Source organism: Struthio camelus, chromosome 9 (genome assembly GCF_040807025.1).
Source record: "Struthio camelus isolate bStrCam1 chromosome 9, bStrCam1.hap1, whole genome shotgun sequence".
Lineage (NCBI taxonomy): Eukaryota > Metazoa > Chordata > Aves > Struthioniformes > Struthionidae > Struthio > Struthio camelus.
The window spans coordinates 24257234-24284366 of NC_090950.1; the positions used below are offsets into that span (position 1 = coordinate 24257234).

The 27133-nt window shown below is 39.6% G+C and overlaps 1 protein-coding gene across 4 annotated transcripts in view; it reads right to left on the reverse strand.

Moving 5' to 3' along the window:
• FXR1 (FMR1 autosomal homolog 1) overlaps nt 1-14621 on the reverse strand; it is a 40520-nt gene extending 25899 nt beyond the window's left edge. For 3 of the 4 annotated variants that reach the window (XM_068954794.1, XM_068954792.1, XM_068954791.1), the window contains exons 1-3: nt 14321-14471; nt 3981-4033; nt 75-168 (exon numbers count right to left, since the gene is read on the reverse strand). In XM_068954794.1, the coding sequence (XP_068810895.1) occupies nt 75-168; nt 3981-4033; nt 14321-14371 (198 nt within the window). In that variant the 5' untranslated portion in view covers nt 14372-14471. Of the gene's footprint in view, nt 1-74; nt 169-3980; nt 4034-14320 lie in introns of all 4 variants that reach the window. The other variant, XM_068954793.1, reaches the window with a different exon arrangement.
• Between the last annotated feature and the right edge of the window lie 12512 nt (nt 14622-27133).

Below are 27133 nucleotides of genomic sequence, written 5' to 3' on the forward strand. Positions count from 1 at the left end.
CCGTTCTCCCGAACGGACAATCAGTTCTGTAACGGGAGAGTTCATCGGGAAACAAAACATCTGGTTAAACTCACCTCCACTTCATCTCCTTCACCTATTTCTTTCTTGATATCAGGTGGTGGTGGTAATCTGACTTCATTGAAGGGTACCTGGCGCTCTGGCTGCCAACTGCAAGTTGAACAGACAATATATTTCTTGAGTTTACCCTAGGTCTGGCTAAGCTTATGATGAAAAGAATCGAGGGGAGGGGGCAACAACAATTTTTCCTATTCCTTTCCTACAGGATCGCATTTTTGGAACTTCAGTTTAGTTCAATCTCACTCTTTCCGTATCATCAAGTCTGCTTCTTCAGTGCTGGAAAATAAACCTTATAAGCAAAGGAACAAAAAACCATGCCAAGACAATAAAAACAAAATCTGAACAAATATATAACAACATAATTATTTTTTTAATTAACTTCAAAAAATTAAAAGTGACTGCTCCTCTAAATTGCTTTCATCCACTCTCAGTGAGATTATTGCATGATATATTACATGACATTACATGATTACATGATATTACACGATTCTGGAGAGAATTGCCTACTGTTCAAGTCATACAGCCTTTATACAGCTGTAAACCTATCTTCACAGTCCAGCCATGGATCTCAATCACTTATTCACCGCATGCCTAACATTTCAACTGCTTATAGCAGGTGCTTTCAGTATTCCAGGAAAATCCATGATCCTTAACAAAAGCTTACATTTTTCTGTCTACCAACTTTTTACTGCTCCTCAGTTTTACTGTCTGGCAAACAGATTCAGTTCAAAACATACTTTTTGACTTCTTAATCAGAAGGTTCACGGTAGATACAAGCACAAGCACTTGTTTCGCTTATTTCTAAAACATGCGGGCATTACAAGCCTAAGCTAGTGGAAAAGTCTCAGCGACAAAGGGCACTTCTGCTGTTTCCTACAAGATGAACATATTTATGTTTTCTCTGAAAAGATAGCTTACCCACAACTACTTTGCTTAACTCAATCAAGACGTGAGGTATCATCCATACCGTTTCGCTCCAGCCGTTGTCAAAATGTACACTTTACTTCTAACTACAGTGGAACTTCAAAAAACAAAAAACATCAGGATTCTAAATAACTTGCTGAAGTTGGAAGCTATTCTGGTCATAAAGCGGTATTTAAATCCCATTCTATTTATGAAAAATGGTGGAAAGAGGCCTAGCAAAAATCACTTGCAATTCATTTGCCTTTGTTGTAACCGTAATTGTCACTAAACTCAAGTGTTACCACTTCCACAATACAATGACAAAGAGTAAGACTTCAGGACTAAATGAAGGCCCTAAATGACAATATACACAACTTCCATTGTGAAACAGTGTGAGCGTAATAATCATAACTGAATAACAGGACCAAAAAAAACCCCCAAACTGCCGCAAGCTCAACTGAGCTGATTAAAGTTCTCATGAGAATTTCAACTGTGATTTGTTGTTAAAGCCTCTAGCAAATGGAAGCTTACACAAAACTTCTAAATTATAAGCTGCCCATAATGAGATGCTATGATTTGAAGAGACCTCTTATCCTCAGCAAAATCGGCTCAAAATTGCTGTATGTCAGTTTTACTTCTATCTCTAATCGCTTGAAGGAAATCCATTCACTAGAAGCAGAGCGGCCAACAGAGACTTAACGCTACGATGATATATATATATATATATTTTTTTTTTGGTTAAAACAGTGGTAAAGTAGAGAGGACTGAATTTTCAGGATAGCAAGTATCCAAACTTTGACGGCAGAGAGTCCAAAATTGGAGCATTTCATCGATGAAACCTCAAAGAAAGATGACTTGTGACTGGCTACAAATTACGTACTGAGAAGCTAAGACAGGACTGACGGGCCTAATAAAAGAATTATCCCAAATATCAGCACAAATGACAAGAGTTCAGAAACCACATTCAAGCAAAAAAAAAAGTCTTCCTCTAATCTGGCTACTTGAAATTCCAATAGGCCTACGTGTAGCTGCACCTCAGCATCTAATTTTCAGTAATATACAGCAATAGTTTTCAGTTCCTGAACTTTCTGTGTTCAGCTTCCAACTACTGAATTCCAAAAATGTCATTTAAAAAAAAAAAAAAAAAAAAAGGCGGCTCTCCGCCCACAAGCTACTACTGTCAGGGCCACAGAACTGTTCTATTACCAGTATGCGCCAGCACACCAATTTTGGGAACTTTACAAGGGCTGTAGGTGAGGCCTCATTAACAATAGCAGAAAACGCCACGACCACAGTAGACTTGCTTACTTTGCTAGAGCTGATCACTACCACAACGGAACGATGCACTTGGGACACTACACGATTGCCAATTTTGATTCTATTAAAGCCCTTATGAATTTAACTCACTGAGAAAGATAGTAACTTATCAGATTTACCTCACAAAAATTGACTGGAACAGTAAACACCTCCTGATAAAAACCTGCCTTTGGTCCAAAAAACACTCGGTATCTATGTAGTAACCCACTTCGTTCAGAATACGGCTGCTGCCATCAAACATTTTATAACGTGTCAGCAACATGGATACTAAACAGCAGAAATCTTTGCCAACAATTAGATCCCTGCTGCAAACCACAAGCACTTCCTTTAGCTTACTTGGATTGTGATGCAAAAGTACATGCCTTGAAGGCAAAAAGCCTCTAGCCTGAAGGACAGGAACACGGATGTTGAGTGAAACTGAAGATTTGTCACATGTCCTCAGATGAAGGACAGGATGAAGGACCCCCTTTGGTTTTCTGGGGATTTGGGATTTTTTTTTTGGTCTGTTTTTGAGGATATGCAAATGAGGGAGGCAGAAACAGCTTCCACAACCACATCAATGTTTGGACAAAACATGGTTCCCACTTCATTTTCTAACCATTTTTCATAAAAGAATGGCTAGAAAAGACAGAAACAAAAGACTGGATTTTACAGTGTAATCACTTTTTTTTCTTCTTATGATTTCTGTTTTTTTTTTTAAACATATATATATACACAGACATGCATATGCACACATACACCCTAGGATTACATATATAGGATTATACAATATTGTTTATACAGACATACACAGAATGACTAGGATTACCTTCACTACCCATCATTTTTGTTGCAAAACGCTCAAAGACTAATCTAAAGGTTGGTGGCAGCATACTCTAGTAACTATTTTCACATCCAAAGTTGACAGAATTTTAGGATCTCCACCTAGCAACTGAAAGGGAAACAGGAAAGAACATGGCTCCCAGAGTACCTTAAGTTACCCCTGGAATCTCTCAGGCAATCCATGGTGTTATCAGTCTGAATGCTGAACGATACTTTCAAAAGTAAATATTTGTATTTTACCTTCCCTTGGATTGTCTTAGACTTGCATCACAGGCCCCTAGTAGCACTGCTGTGTTTACGTACTACATTTAGAGGGCCACACAGACAAATAGTCTCTCTAGCGGTTACAGATATCTATGCTTTTCCAATCAAAAATTAAATTACTTTTGGGAAATAAACAAATCCCTGCTGGTGGGGGGGAAAAAAAAAATTACTCATGGTCAGGAGACTTATCTGTGTCTCTCTGGCTGAAGACACTGATCAGCATTCCCCAAGTTAGATAAATATAGGATTTCTTAATTAAAGTACTTCCATGATTTTCATCTTTGCTTCAGTTGCCAGAGAAGAACATTGGACACCTGCCACTGCCTTTTTTTTTTTTTTTTTTTTTTTCCTCTTTTAAACCCACACGCCTGTCACGTTTATGGTCATTACTACAGATATCAAAGGAAAACGTAAAGGACTGCAATAACTGATATGTCAATTTCTGATACAACAGCTATTCAAGAAAGCAGTTTCTGGAGAGAGTTAATATAACAGTGGGCCTGCATTTCTAAAACTAGACCCTTCTAATGAAAACCACTTAAGGTTAAAACCAAAAAGATACACTCAAATCATTAACTTATCTATGAAATACTTACTTGTTTTCAAATACAACAGTGAGTGAATCCTCATGGACATCTTTGATAAATCCCTAAAACAAAAACAACATTTCTGTTAAAAGAACGCATGCAAAAATCAAAACACGGCAGCAATTGCAGTGAACCAGACAAATGACCAGACAAATCAGACTTCATCATATTTACAACTGAAAACTCACTTTGCAGTTCACTGTTTTATCCACAGATATACACAAGTGTTTTACAGGAACAAAATGAGAGAGATCCAGGCCCAGGACAATTAGTTCAACTCATAATTCAATGTTAAATAGCAGTGAGTAGCACTATTTGTTCTTCTCAAAACAAAACTGAGCCCCAAACAACTTGTCTTCAGAATGCTCCATCAACAAACTTGGACGGAAGTTGGCAATACAGGCTGCTAGACCACTTTGCTATATAGCTAGTCATGATATCATCCTTCACGTAGCAAAGTGGAGACAGTATGAGGCCAAATACCTGCAGGACCTCACGGAAAGACAAAGAAAGAACATAGTATTTTAAATTACTTTGCTGTCATAGATTATCATCTTCTCAGGAAGAACTGAGGAAAAAAATCCCACTTCCCCTTCTTTCTTTGAGAAGAGTCAAGGACTTCTTAAGGGGGCAGTGATCATATCAAAAACCTAAGGACAAACAACAACCTGACGGATGCATCTGTATTTAAGCATCCATGCAGAAATGAAATTTTTGCACCTCTTGTTTCAGAAAGGCAGGCCCACTGCAAAAAAAAAAAAAAAAAAACACATAGAAAAGGACAATGAAAATTGTACTAACTGCTTTGGCTTTCTCTGTAGCATTGTATTTGCTCAAGCACAGGAGGTTAAGAAGAAATATGTAGTTTTAAAGGAGTTCTACAGCTGTATTAATCGAAGTTCCAGGAAATATACCGAATGGATTTTACCTGCTGAATGAACGGGCAACTGAGCACCAAGAGCATATCAACTGTGCAAAGACTAATCAGCCTACAGAGGTATTATGTGCCAGCTCAAGGGAAAGTTTAGTTTTGACTCAAGGTTCCTCAGTATTGCCACGGACAGCGAAGGAGCCAATACCGACAGCTGGCGGCAAAGGGCCCATATAAGTAACGCTCTTTCTACTTGAACTGCTACTTAGGGCAATGTTAGGGAAAAGTAGCATTCACTTAAAACCCCCTTTTCTACTCCCTCAGCCTCATTTAAAACCATCTGCCAGCAACACAGGAGACTGGTTTTAACAGAAAGTATACTAGCAACCCTGAAGAAAGCACGTCAATTAGAAACCGATATCACCTCGTTGAACCACCTAGCATGTTCCTAATAAATCCTTTCAGAGGCTGTCTTGCAGTGAAGGAAGACGGCTTTGACAGCTAAGCGACTGAGAGTTGTCAATAAGCACACATGCAGTCAGGGATTTTCAGTTTCAAAAACGTTTCCAGTCAGGTAAACTGGACAGGAATACTGAAATTATATATCTGTTTTAAGAGGCAAAAAGCATAATGGGGCATACAGGACTTTACTGTGTGAAGTACCTGTTAGCTAACAGTACACGTAAAGCAGAACTTTTACCGTGCGTTTGTCCTGCCAGCATCCCTTTAAACGTGCCCCCAACACGGGGCTTAATTAGCACAGCATAAAGTGTAGTAGAACTTTTTATTTCTTGCAATTCATTTGTAAGCTCTATCCAAGAAAAAACATGCAAGTCACAACAGTGTGAACCACAATAAAGAAATCCAGTATTCTAAATGACAATTTATCCGCGGGAAGTAGTATTTAGAGAAGGGGATTTAACCTCTTACTGTGGACAGCAGTTCATCTGTATCCCAAGAGGCTTTGATTCAGTATTAGGTTTTTCTTCATGATGCTGCTTTATTTACTTAGGATAAGACTGATATTTATGATAATATATTTATGTTATTACCTGTTTTCATAGTTTTATATTAACTCACGAAAAGGTCACAACATTACAAATAAAACATTAAATAAAGTAATATAATTATTTAAATAATTCAAATTGTTGGGAAGCCTGAAAGGGGTCTGATCAAAGTCTAATTGTAGAAATACAAAACTAATTGTGAAGGATAAGCACAGTAAGTCAAAAAACTGAGGTTTAATCCTTCCTACTAGAGGACTTTCTCCACAACCCTAGCGAAGAAAAAACACTGCCAGGAAGTGAAGCACAGCAGTTCTATGAACTATAGACACAGTGCGTACAGTTCGTTTGTACTACAACTTGAAATAATCATTATCAACATGACATATGCCAAGAATATTGCCAAAAACTTACGCCTGTCAAAAGTAAAAACAGCTGCTTATTCCTTTCCTACCTACAGCCCTGACCTTTATCATCAGCGTTATCAGCCATCACTTGAAATTCCAATATAAAAATGGCATAACAGATTTCAAACAACTTTGGCTGACATTTAGGAGAAACAATAACACCACCGGTTTTATCTCATACTTTTTGCATCACAATACAAATTCTTCATATGAATAACTCCAAGTGCTATTCATACCAAATTTTACCACATTTAGACCAACGTTTTAAAGTTTTGGTGGCTAAAATGAGCCTTCTCAAGTGACTTGATTTTCGTAGGTAATTAACATGCAACCCCAAACACAACAGAAGATCTCAGGACCTCAAGAAAAGACGGAACATTTGCATTCATTTTTGAAAATGATAAATACAAAATCAAGCATCTCTAACAATTATTAGAACATGAACAACATATTACACCATACATCTAGAAAGTTTCTGAACTATTGCTAGGTTTGGAGGAAAACACACACACACAATATACTGTGTTTTAAAGTTTCACTTGTTACCTGATAAATTTTGAAAGATACTGAGCACTCTCATTCATTTAAACCAATAAATACCTGAAGGTATGTAAAAATCCTGAAATAGCTTTTACATTACTCAATCGTATCACTGATATAGCTATACAAGTCAACAGTGACTGAAATACAGAAGAATAATGATTACAGCAAGAGCTCCATTTGTGGAGTTAAACATACTCTCCATTGCACAGACTTGCAACTAGTATATTTGGAATACCAGTTTTCAAGACCGCGCATCTTTTTGCAGGTTGCAGCTTTTTCTTCCAAGTATCATATCTACAAGTCACTGTCACCCAAAGCCGGGCCTTAAGAGTCTGCATTTTTAACATGGATCTATGGTTTAACATAACCTGGAAACTGTAGCTCATTCAATTGCCAATTTAAGTGGCATCTCTGATTATTACATTAAAAAAAATTCCAGGAAAAATATGAAATTAATTTGGACCTAAAGCATTTGTGGGTACTTCTTCATTGTTGATTCCCTTATGTGATTCTGTAGCAGCTGTAATCACAAGTGACCTTATATAGCAGGCTTTCCATTCAAAGGGGGAGTTTTAGTACAAAACTGTCAGGTGGCAGGTCAACAAATTCTAATGAGCATGGGCGCTGAAACAAGCATTCCCTCCCACCTTTCCACCTCTAATCACTTGCTCCTATTCCCATTAAGTCTGTAAAACAAACCAGATCAGGAAACTCATTCAGGTTAACATTAATTTTAGAGGGAGTAGGGGAGACTAAGTTATTTTAACTTGGAATGTTTTGGTGGCAAAGCTTCCTTGAAGCGAACATAAAACTTGCGGGAAGAAGAGCCTAGGGGAAGACTCTTCAGTTCTTCTACTCACTTATTACTTACCTCACACTTTAAAGACCAAATTACAGACTAGGGCATAACTACACTACATAACATCCACAAAAGGCAATACAAAGATGATTCCTGCCCTCTCCTAAGAATCACTCGATCTGGAAAACACTAGGTAAGCTTATCTTGCTCCCTGTACGAAATTATGTTCTTTATGCATGTCAGGAAAAGATTTAGTATAATTTTTTGAAGAAGCATTCTGACAACTGGAGACAATTGAGAAAAATTTAATGGCTTACAGTTTTGCTGCAAACCTGAGAAATTAAGAAACTTTGCAACACAGAACAGATTTATTTATACATTAAAAGTTACATTACTCTAAATTTACAAGGCTTTGTTTAGAAATGACCTTACGAACATACAAACCATAAAGGACTAAGACTCACGTTTTCAACTCTGAATTAAAAAGGAGTTCTTTATCAATGAGGCAGCCTATATATTTGCACTCTACACTTGTGCTAGCCATATCTGATAGCATGGCAAAAACATTTCCTATGAAATTAAGTAACAACACATCTTCTTAACTTTTGCTCCAATGAACAAGGTACTCCCATTTCTGAAACTTCATTTCATAGCGATGACTAAAGAGAGGCAATGCCAAGCTTGAAAGGTCTTTCCACGTTCCTTACGCATCTCATTCCAAACAGAGATGATGGGGTGAAGTAAGCTAACAAGACACCAACACATCCTCAGTTAATATATTGGAATCAAAAACACATAGTGATTTATCTGTAACAACAGCAAGCAAGCTCACATGTAACAAATCTAAAAGCATTCTACACCATATATGAAACTGTGGAGGACATGAAGGAAAGAAAAATTAATATGTGACTTCACCTTGCCAGACCTCCGATTACAACTCTCCAGATCCTAGTGTCAGTCATTTAGATTATACCACAAGCTGGACCTCTCGAAAGTCCATGTATGCCCTGCCTGCAGCAGCTTGGCTCATGATACATACAGGAGACTGTACTGTACTACAGGCTATTAATGTCACGCTGGCTCTCCAGGCACTCTGATACAGACCTGCCTCTGCCACTTACTTGGCAGAAACCAGGCTCCTACCATGAATACCTGTACGACAAGACACAATACAGCTAGAACTGTTGCCTTGGTTTGGGATCAGAGATCTGGCAAGTCCAATACAAGACCATGCTGTGATAAGTATGAACAAAAGGGCAGGAAATTACAAAAGGATCACATGCACCAAAATCACTACAGCTGAGACTTCATCATCTCGTAACAAAGGAAAGGTCTAACATAACTTCACCAAACAGACATCTCTCTCTCTCTCTCTCTCTCTCTCTCACACACACACACACACGTCTTCCTTTTTACGTGGGTTTTGCTCATGGGCTTTGGATTAGGATCTGCTGGTAATATAAATGAACATATCGAGACTTACAGAAGCAGTCTTATAGAAAATCGTATTTTTTAAATGCCAGGCAAAGTCATAAATCTGTATAGCAGGTAGAAGCAGTCTAAGTTCCCTCTTCATCCTGCTGTCTTAAGTGTATCTCCACCACAAGTTAGACAGTCCAAACTAAAAAAGAGATGCTCTCAGTTTAGCTGCAAAAAATCCCTCCAAAGATAGCAACTGTGTTGACTTCTGAGTCACATACACCTGCACACTAAAAACTATATTAAGACCACCTTACTCACTGCTGAGCAAATTTCAGACATTACATGCTTTGGCATCCAGTACCATGAGCTGTTTCTGAATCAGTTAACAAAGGTCAAAAAGCCTATATCCAATTACCAGCCCTTTCAGAACCAAGAACCGTTAGTATTTGTAACTAACATACACCACTGTTTCATGTAACACAAAGGCCCTACTCAATTATTACAAGGGAACATATCCCATACCGCCCCTTCCTCTCCTCCAGAAAAATCAAAGCGACCACACAGAAGCTGCAAATAATCAAATCATGGGACAAAAAAGGCTGAACTTCAACAAAATGAATATTAGTTTTGTTAGAAATGATAAGCTGCATCTGCTTACACAAGAAGTCAACAAAAGAAAGCAGACTGAACTTGCTGCAAAACATAAACATTACAAGCAGGTACTGGGTAAGAAACAATTCAAGAACTATTGTTTCTATTTTAACAAACTCAGTTCAACTTATGACACGACAGATGATAATTACGATTGTGAATGTAAATAAGTGAAAAATTCAAGGATCTTTAGTGACAGCTATGCAAAAACTTCAGCTTTAAATCTCCTGGTTTAGGCTTATTTATAAAGCTCTGAAATGATTCCTATTATTTATACCGCTTTCTTCACATGCGGGACATTCCCAAGGGCAAAACTTCTGCAAGATATTCTCTGCTGACTGACCCTAAAAGGGTCAGGCAAATTGTTCAACAGCAACAATGACTACATATACTCCCATGCACCAGTCTACGCAATTTTCAAGGGATTAGTAAAAAAACTTTAAAAGGTCTGAAATTTCCCAGACAGTGGGTCTAGATTTATTAAAAAAAAAAATGCTGACCACTGTAAGATAGCTTCAAAAAAAAAAAAAAAAAAGGTCGTTCCCTTCACCATATTGTTTCATAGTGTAAGCTGTAACCTTCACGACACAGTTTTAAGAGTCCCATTTCACTGTCAAGCTAAAAAACATTCCGATGGACTCACAGAAAAGTTTTCAAAGTCACTAATTAAAATAGTAAAAATAAGCCACTATTTTTTATCAACACATAACAATTTTCCTCACACAGGATCAGTCATCATACTTATATATTCTACATGTGGAGAAATGCTGTGTACTTCTCTTTCACCATTTTTTCTTTTAGTAATATATTGGCTATTCTCTATCTTAAGGCGTATGTCAACTCCTGTTAACAAAACTACTGCCTGTCCTCTTAGCAGGACAACCACGCCTCTCAAAGGAGGAACAGATCAAGAAGAAAGCACTTTAGAACCTGTAAATTGAAGGTCAGGAAGTCAATCCTAATTCACATTTTTATCATGCACTTCATGCTTTTGCATAATCTTCTCAAGTCTCTAAACAGCTACCACAGAAAGAGTGCAAGGGCATGCAACACACTGGAGAGTTAGCTTTTCATCACATGTAAATCCCTATAATGAAGATTCCACTGTAGTTCTTCAAGAGTTATTCAGATGTCACTGAAGGATTCCAGGCAGGGTAAGTTACCTGGTATTCAACTTACAGTAAAATGAGATGAAAGTATGCAAGTCCCAAATCTACAAGCTAACCCACGTAGACTGACACCTTAACTCCCAAATAACATGCAGCATCAGGGCTCAAACCTGCATACATGTGAGCACACACATATGCAGGGTGAGCAAGATACTGGCCAACAAAAAAGCTTTCAACTTGCTCTTACCAACAGCTTAGTAAGCTCTCCTCACAATCATCATTTCACGATCTATATATCCACATGCTAGCAAGAGAAGAGCGCCACGCTCCTTCGCACAAGGAATCCCACCCTGAAAACACTGCAGTCAGGTCAGGATGAGGCTGGGGTGTTCAGGTTTCACTCTTAGACACTCGCAGGCCAAAGAAATCCAGATGTGTTTGACCATTTCTCACCAAAAAAGTCTTACCCACCACTGTTAAGGCCTCCAGCCTCATTACCTCCCCAGCTAATTCTCTGCATGGATAACTGGACTCCCCCAAGAAGCCTGCCCTAACATCCGAAAGACAAAAACCAACCTGCAGTGCAGCATTTGCCTGGAAAGCATCAACCATTCTCATCTCCGGAAGTGCCTAACACAGCTCTAACGCAAGCGGTACCTAACTAGTAGGGCTCATCAACCCTATCTGTTCTCCTCCCTATTCCAAAGCCTCTTTGACCCCCCATCAGTGTCACTTGATACCTAAAGACAATGGATGCTCAATATCATAATATTTACAACGATTTGTGAGCTGCAGGGATTGGCTAAATGCTGCCTGTTGTCTACTGTTTCAGAACTCTGGATAAAGTTTAAAAAACAGTCCTGTTCTGCAGATTATATTGTTCATTTTAAAAGAAGCGTAACACTGGTTTGGAGATTCATAAACGAAGGTTACATTTAGATCATATTACTTCAGGCATAGGACAAACCATCAGGAAATTTGGGGTGCCAGAACCACAGTTGTTGTTCATGGATTTATGCAATGAGAAAAATATTTTGACTTTTCACGGATGTTAAAGACTATCATTTTACTTATTAATTTATAATAAACATAAAACATATATATGAAGGATTCCTTGTTAAAACTGAATTTTATGGAAGTGAAAAACAACCAATAAAGGAACAGAAGAACCTACAAAGGATATCATTTACCATCATTTAGGAGTTTCCCCTATGAACTTCTGAAAAACAGTAGAACTCTCCAACAGGTTTAATCATGAGATTCATTCTACCACTAAGTTGCAGATGGTACTATTAAGTCATTACACAGTTCTGCCGTGTAATTGTTTACATAATTATTTTGGTTTTTATCTCTGTTGGCATAGCAGGAGCCTTCTCATCTCCTTTAATATGAGGCACGCTGCGTTAATGAATCTGTTCAGATCATTGTTAGTGAAAATCTTGAATATCAACCTGTCATATAAATTCTGCTTTTCTCTCCAGAAAAATCATTTTGCCACTTTCTATACGACAACAGGAGAAAAGACTGATAGTGTCTAACTCTCATGCTTGCAAATACTGATATTGCTATCAATGACCCAAACGGGACACTTAATAGATGAGACCTCCTCCTTTGCTCCCAAAGTTTAGCAGAAAATTACTGGTAGTATTATTTAGTTCCAAAATGTGCCCGCAACACCCCTGTCTACCTCCAGAGTAAGACTCTCAAAATGGAGTCACGCACAGATATTTCACTGCATTTAGCTATCAAAAAGATTATATTGAAATGATGCTTTAGTTTGGTTTATATAGTTTTTTTTTTTTTTTTGGGGGGGGGGGGAAGGGGTCTTTGAACATTAACAGTGAATTATACTGAGATGGGGGCTTTGGTCACTCTGGATCCAAACACTGTAACCTGACTAGATTCACTAGGAGGATGCCATCACTGGATCCAATGCCCACTTCATTGATCTGAATGCCATTAAGGCCATTTTTAATCAAGAGACCCACTTTTGCTAATCGACATTCAGTGCTAAAGATGCAATAGTGCTAATCCAAGCCTGACAGTTCTCACTAACTTAGAAAGAGACGTCATCATTGCAGATTTTAAATCAGGCTTATTATAATAAATTCCATGCACACAGATCCTTTCAATCCAAGAATTCAGCACACCTCCTAATACTCCCATTAGTCACACATTCCTCTTAAGCAGAAGAAACAACTAATCCATAGTTTACAAAGTTGTCCAACATCACACGGTGAAAAAGCTGAGACGAGCAACTCTAAGTTCTGCCCCTCCTAATGGGCAGGGGAAAAACATCCACTTTTAGGTCCCATTCTAAACACAAATGATTTTGATGTGTGTTTTTGAGTCACATTCAAAGTTTCACTAAAAATGTATTTGATTTACAAAATTAAATTTTTACCAAAACCACTGGATATTAAACAGTCACACATAGCAACGGGATATAGTTTAATCCCATTGTATGCTTTCCCCTTAAGAGTTTCTTGCTTTTAATACAGAGGCAGTTGCAAAAAAAACCCCTAACTCCTGAAGTCAGCTGCTTACAATCCTTTAAGCACCAACTGCCTTTACATACTGTACAATTACCACATGACTTCCAAGTAAAATCCCCAGCTGTAAGAAACAAGAAATGTAGGTACAAAAAAGTGCCGTCACCCCCCCCAAGTCATGTGTGCAGCATCACACTGTGTATGTGGTAAGCCATAATGGCTTAAGAGAATCCTGAGATTAAATACTCTCAGAACATAGTTATACTGAGTGCTCACAATACTGGTTGGAATCAGCCCTCCTGGAAAGGAGGGCAGAAGGCTCTTGCCATAAAAAGAGCTGGGATTCTTAAACATCTGAAGCCTGGCTTAGGGGAAATGACTGATGGGCAACAGCTGAGAGTATTTTGCATTGATCCTGTAACATCCTGACGTTCCTGGGAGGGTGATGGTGAAGGAAGCTTTCTGATGACATAAATAAACTTGAAGTCTTTAAAGAATTATTTAAAATTACTATTTTTGGCTAAATTCACTGCATTCCACCTCAAGCCTCTACCTCTTAGAAAATTATTTCCCCCCCCCGACGCAAACCCAACCCTTCCAAAACCAAGAATAATGAAAGAAATCCCCAAGTCGTGCATCCGCTCTCTCTCCCCCGCCGCCCAGCCCTACCAACGGCTCTCCCTCACCCCCGCGTTAACCTCCTCTGAGAAGAGACCCGACCATCCCGCCCCGTCACCACCTTCCCCAGCCGCCGCCGCCACCCAGCCACCTCCCACCCTCCCTCGCCGCCACCCAGCCCCAGCCCCGAGCGCCCTCCTCCCTCCCCCGCGCCCCGCCGCAGCCCCCTCCGCCGCCTCCACCACACCCAGACACCTTCCCCCCCCCCCCCGCCGCGGCCCTTCCCCCCCTCACCTTCCCCTCCTCCGCGGCCCGGGACAGCGGCCCCCCTAACAGCCGGCCGAGCCACCCGCCGCCGGCGGGGCGCCCAGACCGTTGGGCGGCCGCCCCGCCGCGCGACCGCCCGCCGCCCCCACCTCCCCCGCGCCACTACCTTGTAGAAGGCCCCGTTAGAGCCGCGCACTTCCACCGTCAGCTCCTCCATGTTGAGAGCGCAAAGGACGCCGGGACGTGCTTCTAGAAACTGTCACCACGGGGGGGAGCGCTGGCCGGGCTCCCCCTCCCCCTCCCGCCGGGGGGTGGGGGCAGCGCCGGCGCCGCTCCCCTCCTCCTCCGCCGCCGCTCCCCGCCGGCGGCGCGCGGCGGGCGAGCCCATGCCGCGGGCTGGGCGGGGGGGGGGACCTCGCAGCCGGCGCAGCGGGGCGTTCCCTGCGGGAAGCGCCACCGGCCGCCGCTCCCCCCCCCCGCGTCCTCCGCGGGAGTGGGACCGGCCGGGCGCCCTCCCCCGCCGCGGGGGCGGCTCCGCCCCCGCGCCCGCCCCCGGCCGGGCGCGCAGGTGGCCCGGCGGCGGCGGCGGCGGCCTCGCCCTGGCCCTGGCCCTGCGGGAGCGGCGCTGCAGCTGCAGGCCGGCGCCTGAGGGAAAACGCGGCGTTGCTGAGAGCCAGTAAGGATTCAAAAGGCCGGGCCTCAGGGGGCACCTGCTGCTCGCAGGCGGCGGCCTTGCCTTGGCCGCGGTCCGTGTCCCTCCCGGCGCTCTGGCCTGCCCTGGGGGCAGGCAGCATCCCTCCCTTTGGGTGCTCCCTCACGGCCCAAACGGCCTCTTCTCAGGGTCTGCCCCACCCCCAGAAAGTGAGAGGAAACTGGGGACTCATCCAGTGTCTGCAGACGCTGCTTTCTTCCACCATATGCTTCTGCTAGAGGGAAAAAAGCAATGATTTCTGAAGCTACTGCTTGTGCCATTTGCTGGCTCTTACAATGTAATCGGGATCCAGATTTTGCAGTGAGCTCTGTGCTATACATAAGCTTAGTCATGCAAAGCTTGATGAAAGGCCTGTACCTTTGCCAAATGCATTTGATTTTTATGGTAGTTTCAGATATCAAAAATCTATAGTACTTCTCAAAGTCCTTTCTGTTGATCCAAATGGAACATCAGTAAATAATTGTATTTTGCCTGTCAAAAGTTTTCAGTATGTCCATGTTATTCTCCCACTGTAACTTTTTGCCAGTTTCAGCCGTGTCTGTTAGAGGGGTGGGTTATTTCAGATAATATGTGCCTAAAAGTTTTGAGAAAGTTGACTGCTGGGTAAAGGGAGTTAAAGGTGCTGCCACTGAAGAAAAGTCATCATCTGCTCAGCTCATATGCTGCTAGCTAACCCCCACACGTGCCAGATGGCTAACTGGCATGCAAGACTTTGACCGTCAGTGATTGTGTTGATGATGACTTTTCTTGAGTGGGTATAATTTGAGGATATGAGGATAAACTGGGAGAGTTGTGTTAGGGGAGAACCAAAGAGAATGCGTGGAGCTGAGGTCATCAGACTCCATGGGGATAGAAAACCTTGAGTCACTGTGGTGAAGGATGAAGGGAAATGAAACAAATTAACTGGAAAAAAAAAAAAACAGGCTCTGCCAGTTCCAGAGAACACCCAAGTTTTTTCCACCCAGTAACTCAAATCTGTTGGGTATGAGGTAGTGCTCAAAAAAAAAAAAAAAAAGCAATTATATGATTTTCCGTTTCCCTGTGCTGTGTGCAAGAATATCCCCATTCTTGCATCAGATTTATCTCGCAGAAATGTTGGATGGTACCTTTTATTATAAATATTGTTGTCTAAATCTTTAGAAATGACCCACAATTTATTCTGTAAATGCTGCCTAGGTTATGCACAGGTAAGAGCCTTGCTTCTAAAATGGTAAGTGCCCCCCTTTCCTATGGCAGAGGCACTCAGGACCTTCCAGGATAAACTATGAAAGCTGATAATATGAAACAAACAGTTGTGCCACCAAAATTCTATGCCAAAAGTTTTCATTGCTTCAACAGTGAGTAAATAGCTGGAGATGGGTTTATTTGGCTTCCAAGACACAGTTTTTCAATGTTAACTGTTAAAAAAGAGTGCTCAGGGTTTTTAAAAAAGCAAAAACAAGCTATGCGTGAGGTTTTGTCCTCAGGAGTAAAACCAGGACACATACCAGGAAAAAAATATTTCAGAACTGCATGAGGTGTTAAGATGTCCATATTTGGAATACAGCAGACAGTTCTGGTCAATAATGATAACAAGAACTGGCTTGAGCCAATGTAATCTGCATCTGAATTTGCCTGATTAAATTTGTTTTTCTGAAAGTATGCACGTGATAGCTCCTAAGGTGACAGAGTTGTTTACAGATTAATATAGAGGCAGATTGCTACAACTGGGTGTAAATGGGAGTATAAAAGTGTTATTACTATAACATAATAACATAATAATTTGGACACATCAAGTAGCTTGGAGAAGATAAAGCTGCTCTAAATTCAGTTTTCACTTAATATAAATTAGAAGTAACTACTAAATTAAATTACTTTATGTATGTACTGAAAAAAGAAAAAGAAAAGAGAAAAGAAAAAAGAGGAAAGGGAAGTTCTTCTGTCTACTCAGGTTGGGAAAACTACAATCTTCTTCTGATAAAAGCCACTTTTTCAAAAGGCTACATAAGGTGATTTTTTTTAAATCATTTTGCAACACCTATAATGATACTGCCACCTATATTATATATAATGGTTCTGGCCAGGGAGCAAAAGGCTAAGGCTTTAGATCACCTCCCATTTAAGTGCCCTACCCATCATGCTATGAGTAAGTCTAGTTGAACCACGCTCTGTCCTCCAGTTGAAATTGTTCCCTAGTGCAGGAGGGAAAGAAAGCAAGCCTTATCATGCCAGAAGGACAGTAAACAAGAAGTAGCAGCACTGTGTAGCCTCAGGGCACTTGGTTGGAAAGAGCAGAAAAAGGGTTGGTTTGCTTAAGCTAGCAAAAAAAAGGCTGAAGGATTAAAGGCTGAAGGATTACCATTGTTGTCTTCAAATACATCAAGGTAAAGAGGATAACTACCAAAGAAAGACTGAAGTTACATAAGATGCAAAAGAAGACAAGCAAAAAGACTCCAAGTGGATATACGCTGACTATTAGTAAATTTAGGCTGGAAATTAGACACAGGTTAAAATGAAAGGTTGAGGCAGGTTCTGAAGCAGCCTTTCGAAACAGAAAAATTAAAGCTTAGTAAAAAGCCTGCCTGCTTTTAGGATGACACATGCATTTATGACAGTTTTATATATATAAATCGTATTTTCAAGACAGAAGACTTTGGAAGTACCAATTTCAACAAAACTTCAACAATGCTATTGTCTAAAATTCAGGAAGAGTGTTAACAAACTGGAAAGGGTTCAGGAAAGAGCCACAAAAACGAGGACTTAAAACATAACTCACAGTGAAACAATCTAGTAGCAGTTTAATATTTTTGAAAGGCTGGTTTTTGCCCACAATCGGCAAGTACCCATTTAGGAGAAAAATTAATAAGGGGCTCTTTAGATTCCTAACCGTAGCAGATTTAACATTGAGATCGGATATGGTCTCGTTCAGACAAAAATTCAGGGAAATCTTATCAGCTGTGCTATACGGAAAGTCAAAATGGAATTGTCCTGCTGATACCTTTTAACATTATAATCTGTTATTATGTCCTATACCACATCTTATCCAAAGGTAGGAAAACTTCAGCCAACTTCAGGGAAAAGTGATTCAGGGACTCTGGGAAAAGTGAGGACAACTGTGAAATCAACCACATAACTCCTCAGAACAGTGATCTTTTTACCTAAAATTATACTTAGCATAGAAAGATGCACAAATTGTCCGCCCTCATGAACTGCTAGTCAGCTAATGGATAGTTTAATGTTTTTAATTCATCTTAATACATTTCCCCCAAAACAGGCAAAAATCAAGGTTGCAAATGAATTGACTTGTGCCTTCACTTACAAACCCAAAGTGTAATTTCCTGTGTTTTTCATTCCATGCCATGAAGGAAAAGGCTGACACTTAGCAACTTGTGCCACTAAAAAAAAAAAAAAAAAGAGATAAAAAATTCATTTAATCCAACTTCTCCTTTAGGTGGGTAAAACCTCTTTGGCTGACTGGCTTATTCTGAAATTTTGGCAGAAGGCTGATACCTATAAGAGAGGTCCTTCCAGAGACTTCCAGCTTTGTCTGGAAGCTTAGGCAACTGGTAACATGTAGACCCTTTTCTGTAAATCGCTATACCTCCCTAACCCTCAGCAGAGACAAGCAACACGTGAATGTTTGAAGGACGTTACGAGATAAGATGATACTGGCCTCTGATGCCTTACTAAGTGACAACGCTATACTACATGTAAGTAGACAGACTATGTATGCTACATAGTACAAAACAGAAAGAATCTTGGAGAGGTTCTTTTAAAAAGGTTATGTTTCCAAGTTGTACTGTTTTATTCATTTACTTGTGTGTTTTCTTTATCTCACATACTGAACTTTGGTAGCAGCAGTAAATTTGGGAGACATGTCAGAACAGCTCCAATAGACTTGTGCTATTAGATCTGGAGGTGATTTCTGTGGCACAAAGCTAGCATTACGGCATATTGTCTTCATACAGATTGTCGTGTTGGGCTGTCCTGATTGTCCTGTATCAAGGGCCTCTGGTTTCTTCTAACAATTGAAAGAAAACTCCTAAAGGAAAGCTTGTGTTATTTTTTTTCCTTTGTCTTTCAGTATGATTTTTCAGTATTTAATATTGAACTAAAGAGGAAATCTCTGTTTTCAGCAGCCTTTACATATGCATTCCTGACCTTTACAAATGAATGAATATTTGTCTGTAGTATGCCATACCGAGATACATCTGCAAGTACTGTAAGCAGACACCGCTTCTGAAAATAGGATCCACAAAAGGTGTTGCTAAGTGAGCGTATGTAAAAACATTTTTGTGCAGTGCAGTTGAAACCTTCTGTCTGGTATGGAAATCAGAGCAAGGAGAAATAATAAGCGAACTTTTTATTGTAAATAAACGTTCATAATCATTTACAGCTATGTTGAACGGGAGAATCTTTGCTGCTAGTTTATTTTGGGTGTATTACAACTGATAGCACACGTTTATCTTTCTGTGTCCAGATACAGTGAACTTAAAATCTTTCACAGTTACAGGGTTAAAAATCCCCTCTGTTTAGTAGGATAAAAATTAATGATTCACAAAATGCAGTAGGTATTTACTATCATATGCTATTTCCTACTACTGGACTTTAAAAAAGAAAAAGTCACTGAGTACTATTATATTCTGCTTCCTGTTACTGGACTCTGAAAACAAAAAAGCCACCAAGTTAATTAAATTATATAAGGGAGACATCGAGAACTAGTGTTAGAAGAAAATCATTTTTGGCTATACTCTGCTTTTATGCTGAAGTAATCATGAGTAATGTGGATTCAAGTTTCAGTTGTTCAAAGTCCACAAGATAATGTGCATGCTCGGCAAAATAAAACTATACATCCAGGCAACAGACTGCTACATGAAAAGTAATTTTACACTGAATGGCAACATATGAGCCTCGTTTTTTCAAACTGGATGAGCTTCTGATTTACCATTCTTTGCCTGGTCTTCCTCTTTTTGTCAGTAGCAGCATAGGAAAGCAAGCAAAATAGAACAAAAAGTTTGATGTCGTTCTAAAAGCAAAGAGGAGCACCAGACAGCACCTGCAATAAGCCACAGTGATCATTCTGGCACAAAGCCCCCATGCTGGGATAGTTACCCTAATCTTGAATGCCCATTCTATGATGAAAACGTCTAGCCCCTACTGTTATTGGGGAAAATTTACCTCAACGCAAAGAAGCTGCAAAATCACTTTACTGAAATTTTAATGAACTTGAAGGACAGCGCTGCTGCTTAATGGACTCTATGCACTGGTCCGAAGCTCATCCATTCACAGAGCAGCTTTTCATCCAGCTGGTTTGGTTTGGTAATTTTCATCACTATAATTCTGCCCCTTTTGAATGCTAGTATGGATCCATCTGATCAAAATAACCTAGCTGTGCTTAAGTTTGTTCCAAGCCACAGAGCAGTCCTAGCACCAGAGAAAGACCACTAAGGTAGTGTGAAATCATGGTGAAGTTCCTTCTACTTCTACTCCTCTCCTTAATTATGTAGCCTCCCCCAACACAAACTGGTGAACCAAATCACATTTAGGATTTTATTTATTAATTAATTCCCATAGATTAAAAAATACAGACAGGAGAAATGTATTGGTGGGCTTTTTTGTGCATGGAGAACAAAGCATTTATGGACCGCGCTTCAACCTGTAATAATGTAACACAGCCTTGCATTAGAAGTTTAGGATACAATTCTACAATTCATCATTCAGTTAGCCCTACTGACATCCACTCACTTATGCTCCTTTGAAATGCCAATGGGATTTATGAATGCTTACCCATACACAAGAAATACGTGGCCCTGAATTAGTAAGTATTAATAAAATATACAGGAATTTCCATATATTGTAATTAAGATGTGAGCAACTTTGTTACTGTACAGTCACGGGGCTTTTTGTGTACAGTGATTTAAATATAGTATCTGATTTATATTTAAAGGTACATTAGATGTATTTCTATCTAAGCTAGGTTCTAACATGTTTGCGTGCCACACAGCTAATCATATTAAAACAATGTTCAAAAATACATTTTAATTAACGTATTTTTCATTTTAAATGTGATTCCAGTACTTCTCTCTCCACAAATATTCCCACACTCTTCAGATTAGTTAGAACTAGATTAGCTAGAATCACCTTCAGGATAGTTTAAGCAGAGTTCTGTACAACATTCCACAGTCACAGGAGTCCCATTTTTGTAACGAACTAGGCCTTTTGCACAACAGCTATCTACGTAAAAATAAAGCTGTGTATCTGTGATACTGAACTGTATCGGCACACATAAGAATGAACACCTCATGGGTTACCGACCATGCAAATGTCACTACCTTGTGCTGTCAGGCAAATTGCTTTGACTCTACCTTTCTAACATAAACATATGACAGCACACAAATTGAAAAAAATACTTTTCTCCATTGCTTGCCCCATCAAAATCTTAAGCCCTACAGAGGGTTTAAGCAGCAGCAAAGGACAATCTGCCTGTGCCAAAGGATTAAGCAACGCATTACAAATGTGTAGTCGTGTTGCTGAATATTCCACAGGAACTCTCTGTAATGGTGTTTTAAAAAATCCATACAGCATAGTTACAAACTGATTGCTTAATGCAATTAAATAGAGCTTTCCTTGTTTTCCTCAGTTTGTTCCTTACCCATGACAGGGCCTCTTCATAATTGTGGGAGGTTAATTTGATCTTTTGCTTTTAAAAAAAGAGAGCATAATTTAATAGCTTTTTTTTATTATGAATAAATAAAATTTGTTCCTGTTGTGTTTCCCACTGTTTTTTCCCCACTTTTCCCTGGAAAAGATCTTCAGAAAGAAAGGCAACGTAATTTAGAATCTAACATCACAAGCTGCTAACTCCCACTGTCATATTAATCCGTTAGGCTAGCTTTCTTGTAGTAAATTCTAACACCTAGGATAACCTTCATTATACATGCTACATTTTAACCTCTGTAATGCTGCAATGATATACTTACTGTTCTTGTCTAAGTCCTTTGGAAGAAAGTAAATATGTCTGTCACTGAATACAAATACCTCTGATTCCATTTCCAAAATTATATGATTTTAATAACAAAGTGAAATGATTAAGACAAAAAGATTACTGTACAAAAAAATTACTGTACAAAGTGAGCAGGCTTTGAAATCTAATTAGATTAATCTGGTCAGTGATATTATGTAGTCATTGCTGTCGAGTGATACACTTTTCTTTCTTTATCTTCCCCTTTTTGCCACAACTTTTAAGCTGAAAACTTACTAAGAACAGGGCCTCTGCTTGCTGGCGCTCTATGAAATTTTCTGTAAGCCTGCGATGCCAAATTGTCTTTTTCCTCAGCTTCATCCCACCTGTTATTAAGCACTTAACTGAGGTTTTTACATTACTGATCAGTTATCCTCACCTCAAGTCAATGGAAAGAGTATGAAACGTATAGGAGGAAAATGTCCTGAGAAGTACCTGCTTCTCTTCACTGACCATGGAAGGACTTCATAAACCGTAAGTTTCTAATTGAGACAATTCAGGTAAGTGCCAGCAGGTAAGTGGGACAAATACAGGCCTAAGAGAAAAAAAAATTCACTGTACCTTTCTGAAATGCCTATCCTCACGGCTTTGTTTTACAGACTTACAGTACTCTTGTAGCTAACTGTTACCCCACATATGGCTGTTCAGTTTAACCATGCGTCACTCTGGATAGAGGCCCACAGTTGCAGCGTTCTGCTTTGGGATTTTTCATCTTGGTGTACAGTGGAAGATGTACCAGAACCTACAGGAAATGAGACCTTCCAGACAAATTAACATACATTATGGTTCCTTTGCTGCCATGCCATAGTCAAGCCTTATTTTGTCATTTTTCAAAAGGCTGCCAGGCAGCATGGAGGACACCCTGCTAAGAACTGTGATCATGATGGTCTTTAATATGAATAGGATGTTACATGTGAATTGGCAGTTGAGCATCAGATTAATCTGGCTCAGCAGTTTTGGATGCCAATATGATACAGCTATTGCTAGAGGAAACGCTGGAAAATTGAATCCTGCGGTTATTTCTATAGGACGTGAGTTAAAAGCAGTCCTTTTTCAAGGCCCCAACACATCTAGTAGAGTACTTAGGCAAGTACTTTATTTAGAACGACAGGGACATAAAAATGACTTTAAATAGTTGGCTTAATCTGTGCTCTCCCAGAGAGGAAAAAGATGAGAAGAAAGTTCTTCGCTAATTTGTTGGCAGAGTAACGATATAGAATGTTCTGTAGATGACAAATGTATTTTCAAGTTCCTCCGAAAAATCCCACCTGTAGATCGACATATATAAAACAGCAAGTGCAGATGAATACTAAGTCTCAGCGCCCTGGTAGCAAAGATAAGCATTTCACAGAACCAGTACTAACAAGGTCAATATGTCAATGTCAGGATCTCAAAACCAACCGCTCTCTCGAAATGGACTGTATTAATTCCCTCTAAAAATCAGGGGAACTCTTTACATGACTTTAAAATACACTGATTTTAAGAAATTAAATATTAATATTCAGAATAAAGGATTAAACATGCATATTTTTGATGTCTGAAAGACACAAATAGTAATCAATTTCACATAAATCTTCATTACCTGCAACCCTGCTCTGCCGTTAGATATAACGAGGCAGTACGGGACAGATAGTATTTCAGTAAATTAGTTATCAAGAAGTTAAAATATGTTTTCTGCGGCTTTAGTGATTGCTCTCCCAACAGAGACAATCTTATTCTGGTACATGTGCTCCAGTGGCATCACAAATGCTATTGACGATGCTGGGATGAAATCTGGACTCTTGCCTTTTATTTTTTCCAGCCTTCTAAAAATACTGATGCATTAATAGCACAGTATTTCCCCTGACTGCCTATCTGATGAGATGTAAAAGGGAACTCATGAAGCTACTTTGGTGATAAAATAGACAGTGCTGATGAATACTGCAAAACTGACCATTATTTTTGGCTAGTCAATAATACTGTAGTGCAAGTGCTCTGAACATCATGTCTTCAGCATACTTCCACCAACTCTTTGTTTCACTTCTTTCATGCCCTGATTTCAAATGCTTGAGGTTCTCTGTCTGGCATATTAGAAACTGCATTTCCTGATTTCACCAGTGATTTGCTGCAACAAGACTCATCGTCTGAGCCCTAAAAATGGAGGGTGTTTTCACCTGCTCTTTGCACTGCGCTCCACAAATGTACATATCCCCTGGTTCTAGCCTGTCTCAGTGGAATAATACCTCCAGCACTGGACTTTTTCCTGCTGTGCTGAATTGGTACTTCTAAAAGGAGCTCCTCTGCTCAGCATTTAAAATGCTACTTCAGACAGTAGGGAAGAAATGGCTAATTGTCAGAAACAGAATACATTAAAGTGCCATCAAAAGAAAGGACAGGGCAGGATTAATGGAAAGAGCTGAAATATGGTAGAAAAGAAATAGAAACAAGGAAGAGACACATAATAAGAAGAGGAAAGACAGGAGCGACAGGAAAAGAAATGAGGAACAGTAAAAGGAAAAGAATTGTAAGAGGGAAAAAGAAAGGTTCAAAATTGGATGAAGGTAGCTTTGATGAAGAGAGGAAGAAATGTATGCGTGAAAAAGAGGAAAGAGAGGAAGACAGCAAGACAAAACACAGGTGATAGATAAAGAATGGCAAGAGGGAAAGAGCAGTTCTGGGGAATATATGAAAAAATTGTAGCTATACCCCTGCCTCTGACATTCACATGCTTTTTCTCACCTCCCCCTTTCCCCCCCCCCCCCCCAAAAAAAAAAAAAGGGAAGAAGAAATGGTAGAAGACAACAACAACGTAAACCCACAAGGCTAATTCATATCTAACATGATGTTCACTGGTATTTGGGACATCGAAGTTCAAATCTATTTCTTGCCTGACTTGGAACAGGAATTTGAATATAGTTCTTTTACTGTCTAGGCTGCATGAGCATGTCTATACCACACAACATGCTCCATGTTGTTAAGACACTGGACTTTGTTCTAAACGAAGCAGCATTTGCACCGGAAGCAATATAGCCTTATAACATAGTATTCCACCCGAGCTAAAAGATCCTGCCTGTCAGTAGGGTTGCTTAGCCTTAGTGGAATACCAAAAAAGCACGGGAGAAGTGTTTCCAACGCCCATGCTAGCTTGCTCTGACATCCTTATGTATTTATCACATTATGAAGTGTAGATGTAATTCCACTCTTCTGGTGAAGCTGTTTCACTTCATGTAAAATACTTCAGCTCACAGAGCTGAAGAGGGTGTGCGAATGACACTTAAGATTTTAAGGAAGTGAATTCTTGCATACCAAAAATAATGCCACCAATACAAGGGGCTTCCGATATAAAATAAGAATATACTTACCCAAATCAGATTACAAGACTGAGGACATGGAAAAAATTCACAAGTACCACTTCAGGGAACAATTCTGAACAACTTTTAATTCACATAACAAACGTTTTAAGAATTGCATACTTTGATCATTAAATGGCCTTTTATTTTAAATCAAAATAAAAGCTATGTTTTCTAGATATGTGGCAATAAAGTCTGGGGTCTTAGCCACCCGTACATGTTGATCTGAGAAAAGAAAGCCTCAAAGCAGCTAAATGCCACACTCTGGAGCAATTTAGATGTCCTTAGACATCACAGTTTGAACTACAAATGCAGTAAGGGCTGCATCCTGCTGTAACTGAAATCTTTCCTAAGTCTACTTCTGCTTTTCAATCTCTCTAATTTTCCATTAGATCAAGAGTTACACATTTTTGTTGGCAGTAAAGAAATTCCAATTTGAGCTGCCTTCTGTCTTCAATAGGAATTTTCCCAAAGTACAGAAATAAAAATGTAAAACTTTGCTGTGTTTCATTACTTTCATTCTTTTGAACATTTCTTCTCTGAAAGCTCTGTGTGAAATTATTAGAAGATAGGTTTTGAAATGCTTGTGAAAGTAGATGCATATACGGGACTCAAAGGGCCTTATTTAAAAAAGAAATTTGCCAGTTACCCAGATCTCTGGTTGGTTATGCCCATTCAAGGATACAGAATCCATCATTCGTATGATTATTTTTACATCTGAACTTTTTTTTATACTAGATAGACTTGAAACTTTCAGGGTCATTTGCCCAGCATGTAGTTGAATGTCCTGTGCTATAGATTCCAATTAGCAAGACCATGTTCAATGGTCCTACACCACCAATGCTGTCTAACTGCTTTCCACTTGGCTTTATATGTTTCTTCTTTGTTGCAGCTGCAACCAGGTCTATCCACCCTTTGATAGAAAAATTTCAATTACCCCAGGGAGAAGCTTTTAGCTTTATTAAGCATTGAAGTCTACACATTTGTTCTTCTGTTGAAGAGCAGTTCAAAAGGAGAGTTTCTGAGGAAGTAATCTGATAAATTAGGATAAATCTTGTGGACTTTCACTGCTGATGTTTTTCCTGCAATCTGAGCCTCAGAATCTGCCAACTCAATACACAAGTAAGCATTTCTTTAACACTTTTAGCCCCTGGCAGATGTTTCCTACACTTTACAAGTATATGGTTCTTCAGTGGTTTTTGAGACTGCTGTGTTCTCAGCATAAAATTGATGTCAGAGAAGCCCGGATAGCTACGCTCTAGCCTCGACAGACAGTGACAGAAAACTGTTCCCATCTGGTAGCTTTGTATTGGCCTTCTGAGTAAACTGATAGTTTCCTTTCTTCGAGGATGAGTGTCAACTCATCATCTCCTGTTGCCAAGAGAAACCTTAGTCATCTCAGAAGAAAAAGCAAGGACTGCATATACCAAATCACTCACTCTGTTGCAGCTGGCCTCTTAGGAGACTGAGGTGACAAAGTGACATGGAAGAAAGCTAGTAATAACACTGCTGTAAGTCGCACCTCTTCTACAGATAAAAAGAGAGCTTCTCTTCCTAATGCTGTCAGTCTTGTATCTTACTTTACTGGTGGGTTCCTTTACACAAATAAATAAGGCTGTCATTTACGCTTTTTAATGTTTGAAAATTCCACAAAAGTTTCGTGCCAGTAATTTGATATGGAATATTTCATTATTGTCTCTATCTTGAAAATTAATTTATTACTGCATTTGAAGTCCTAAACGCCTCTTGAGAGAGCTGAACATATACTCTAGCAATCTACTCACAAAGAGCAAATATGAGAGTTACACATTTAAAGAAGATAATCTTTCAGTTGCCTGGAAATCCTGTCACTCCTGCTTTTCTGTTTAAGCTTCATATAACACAGCCTTTTTTCTATTTTAAGAGAAGTTTTAGTTCTTCCTCGCTCATCCCTGTTCT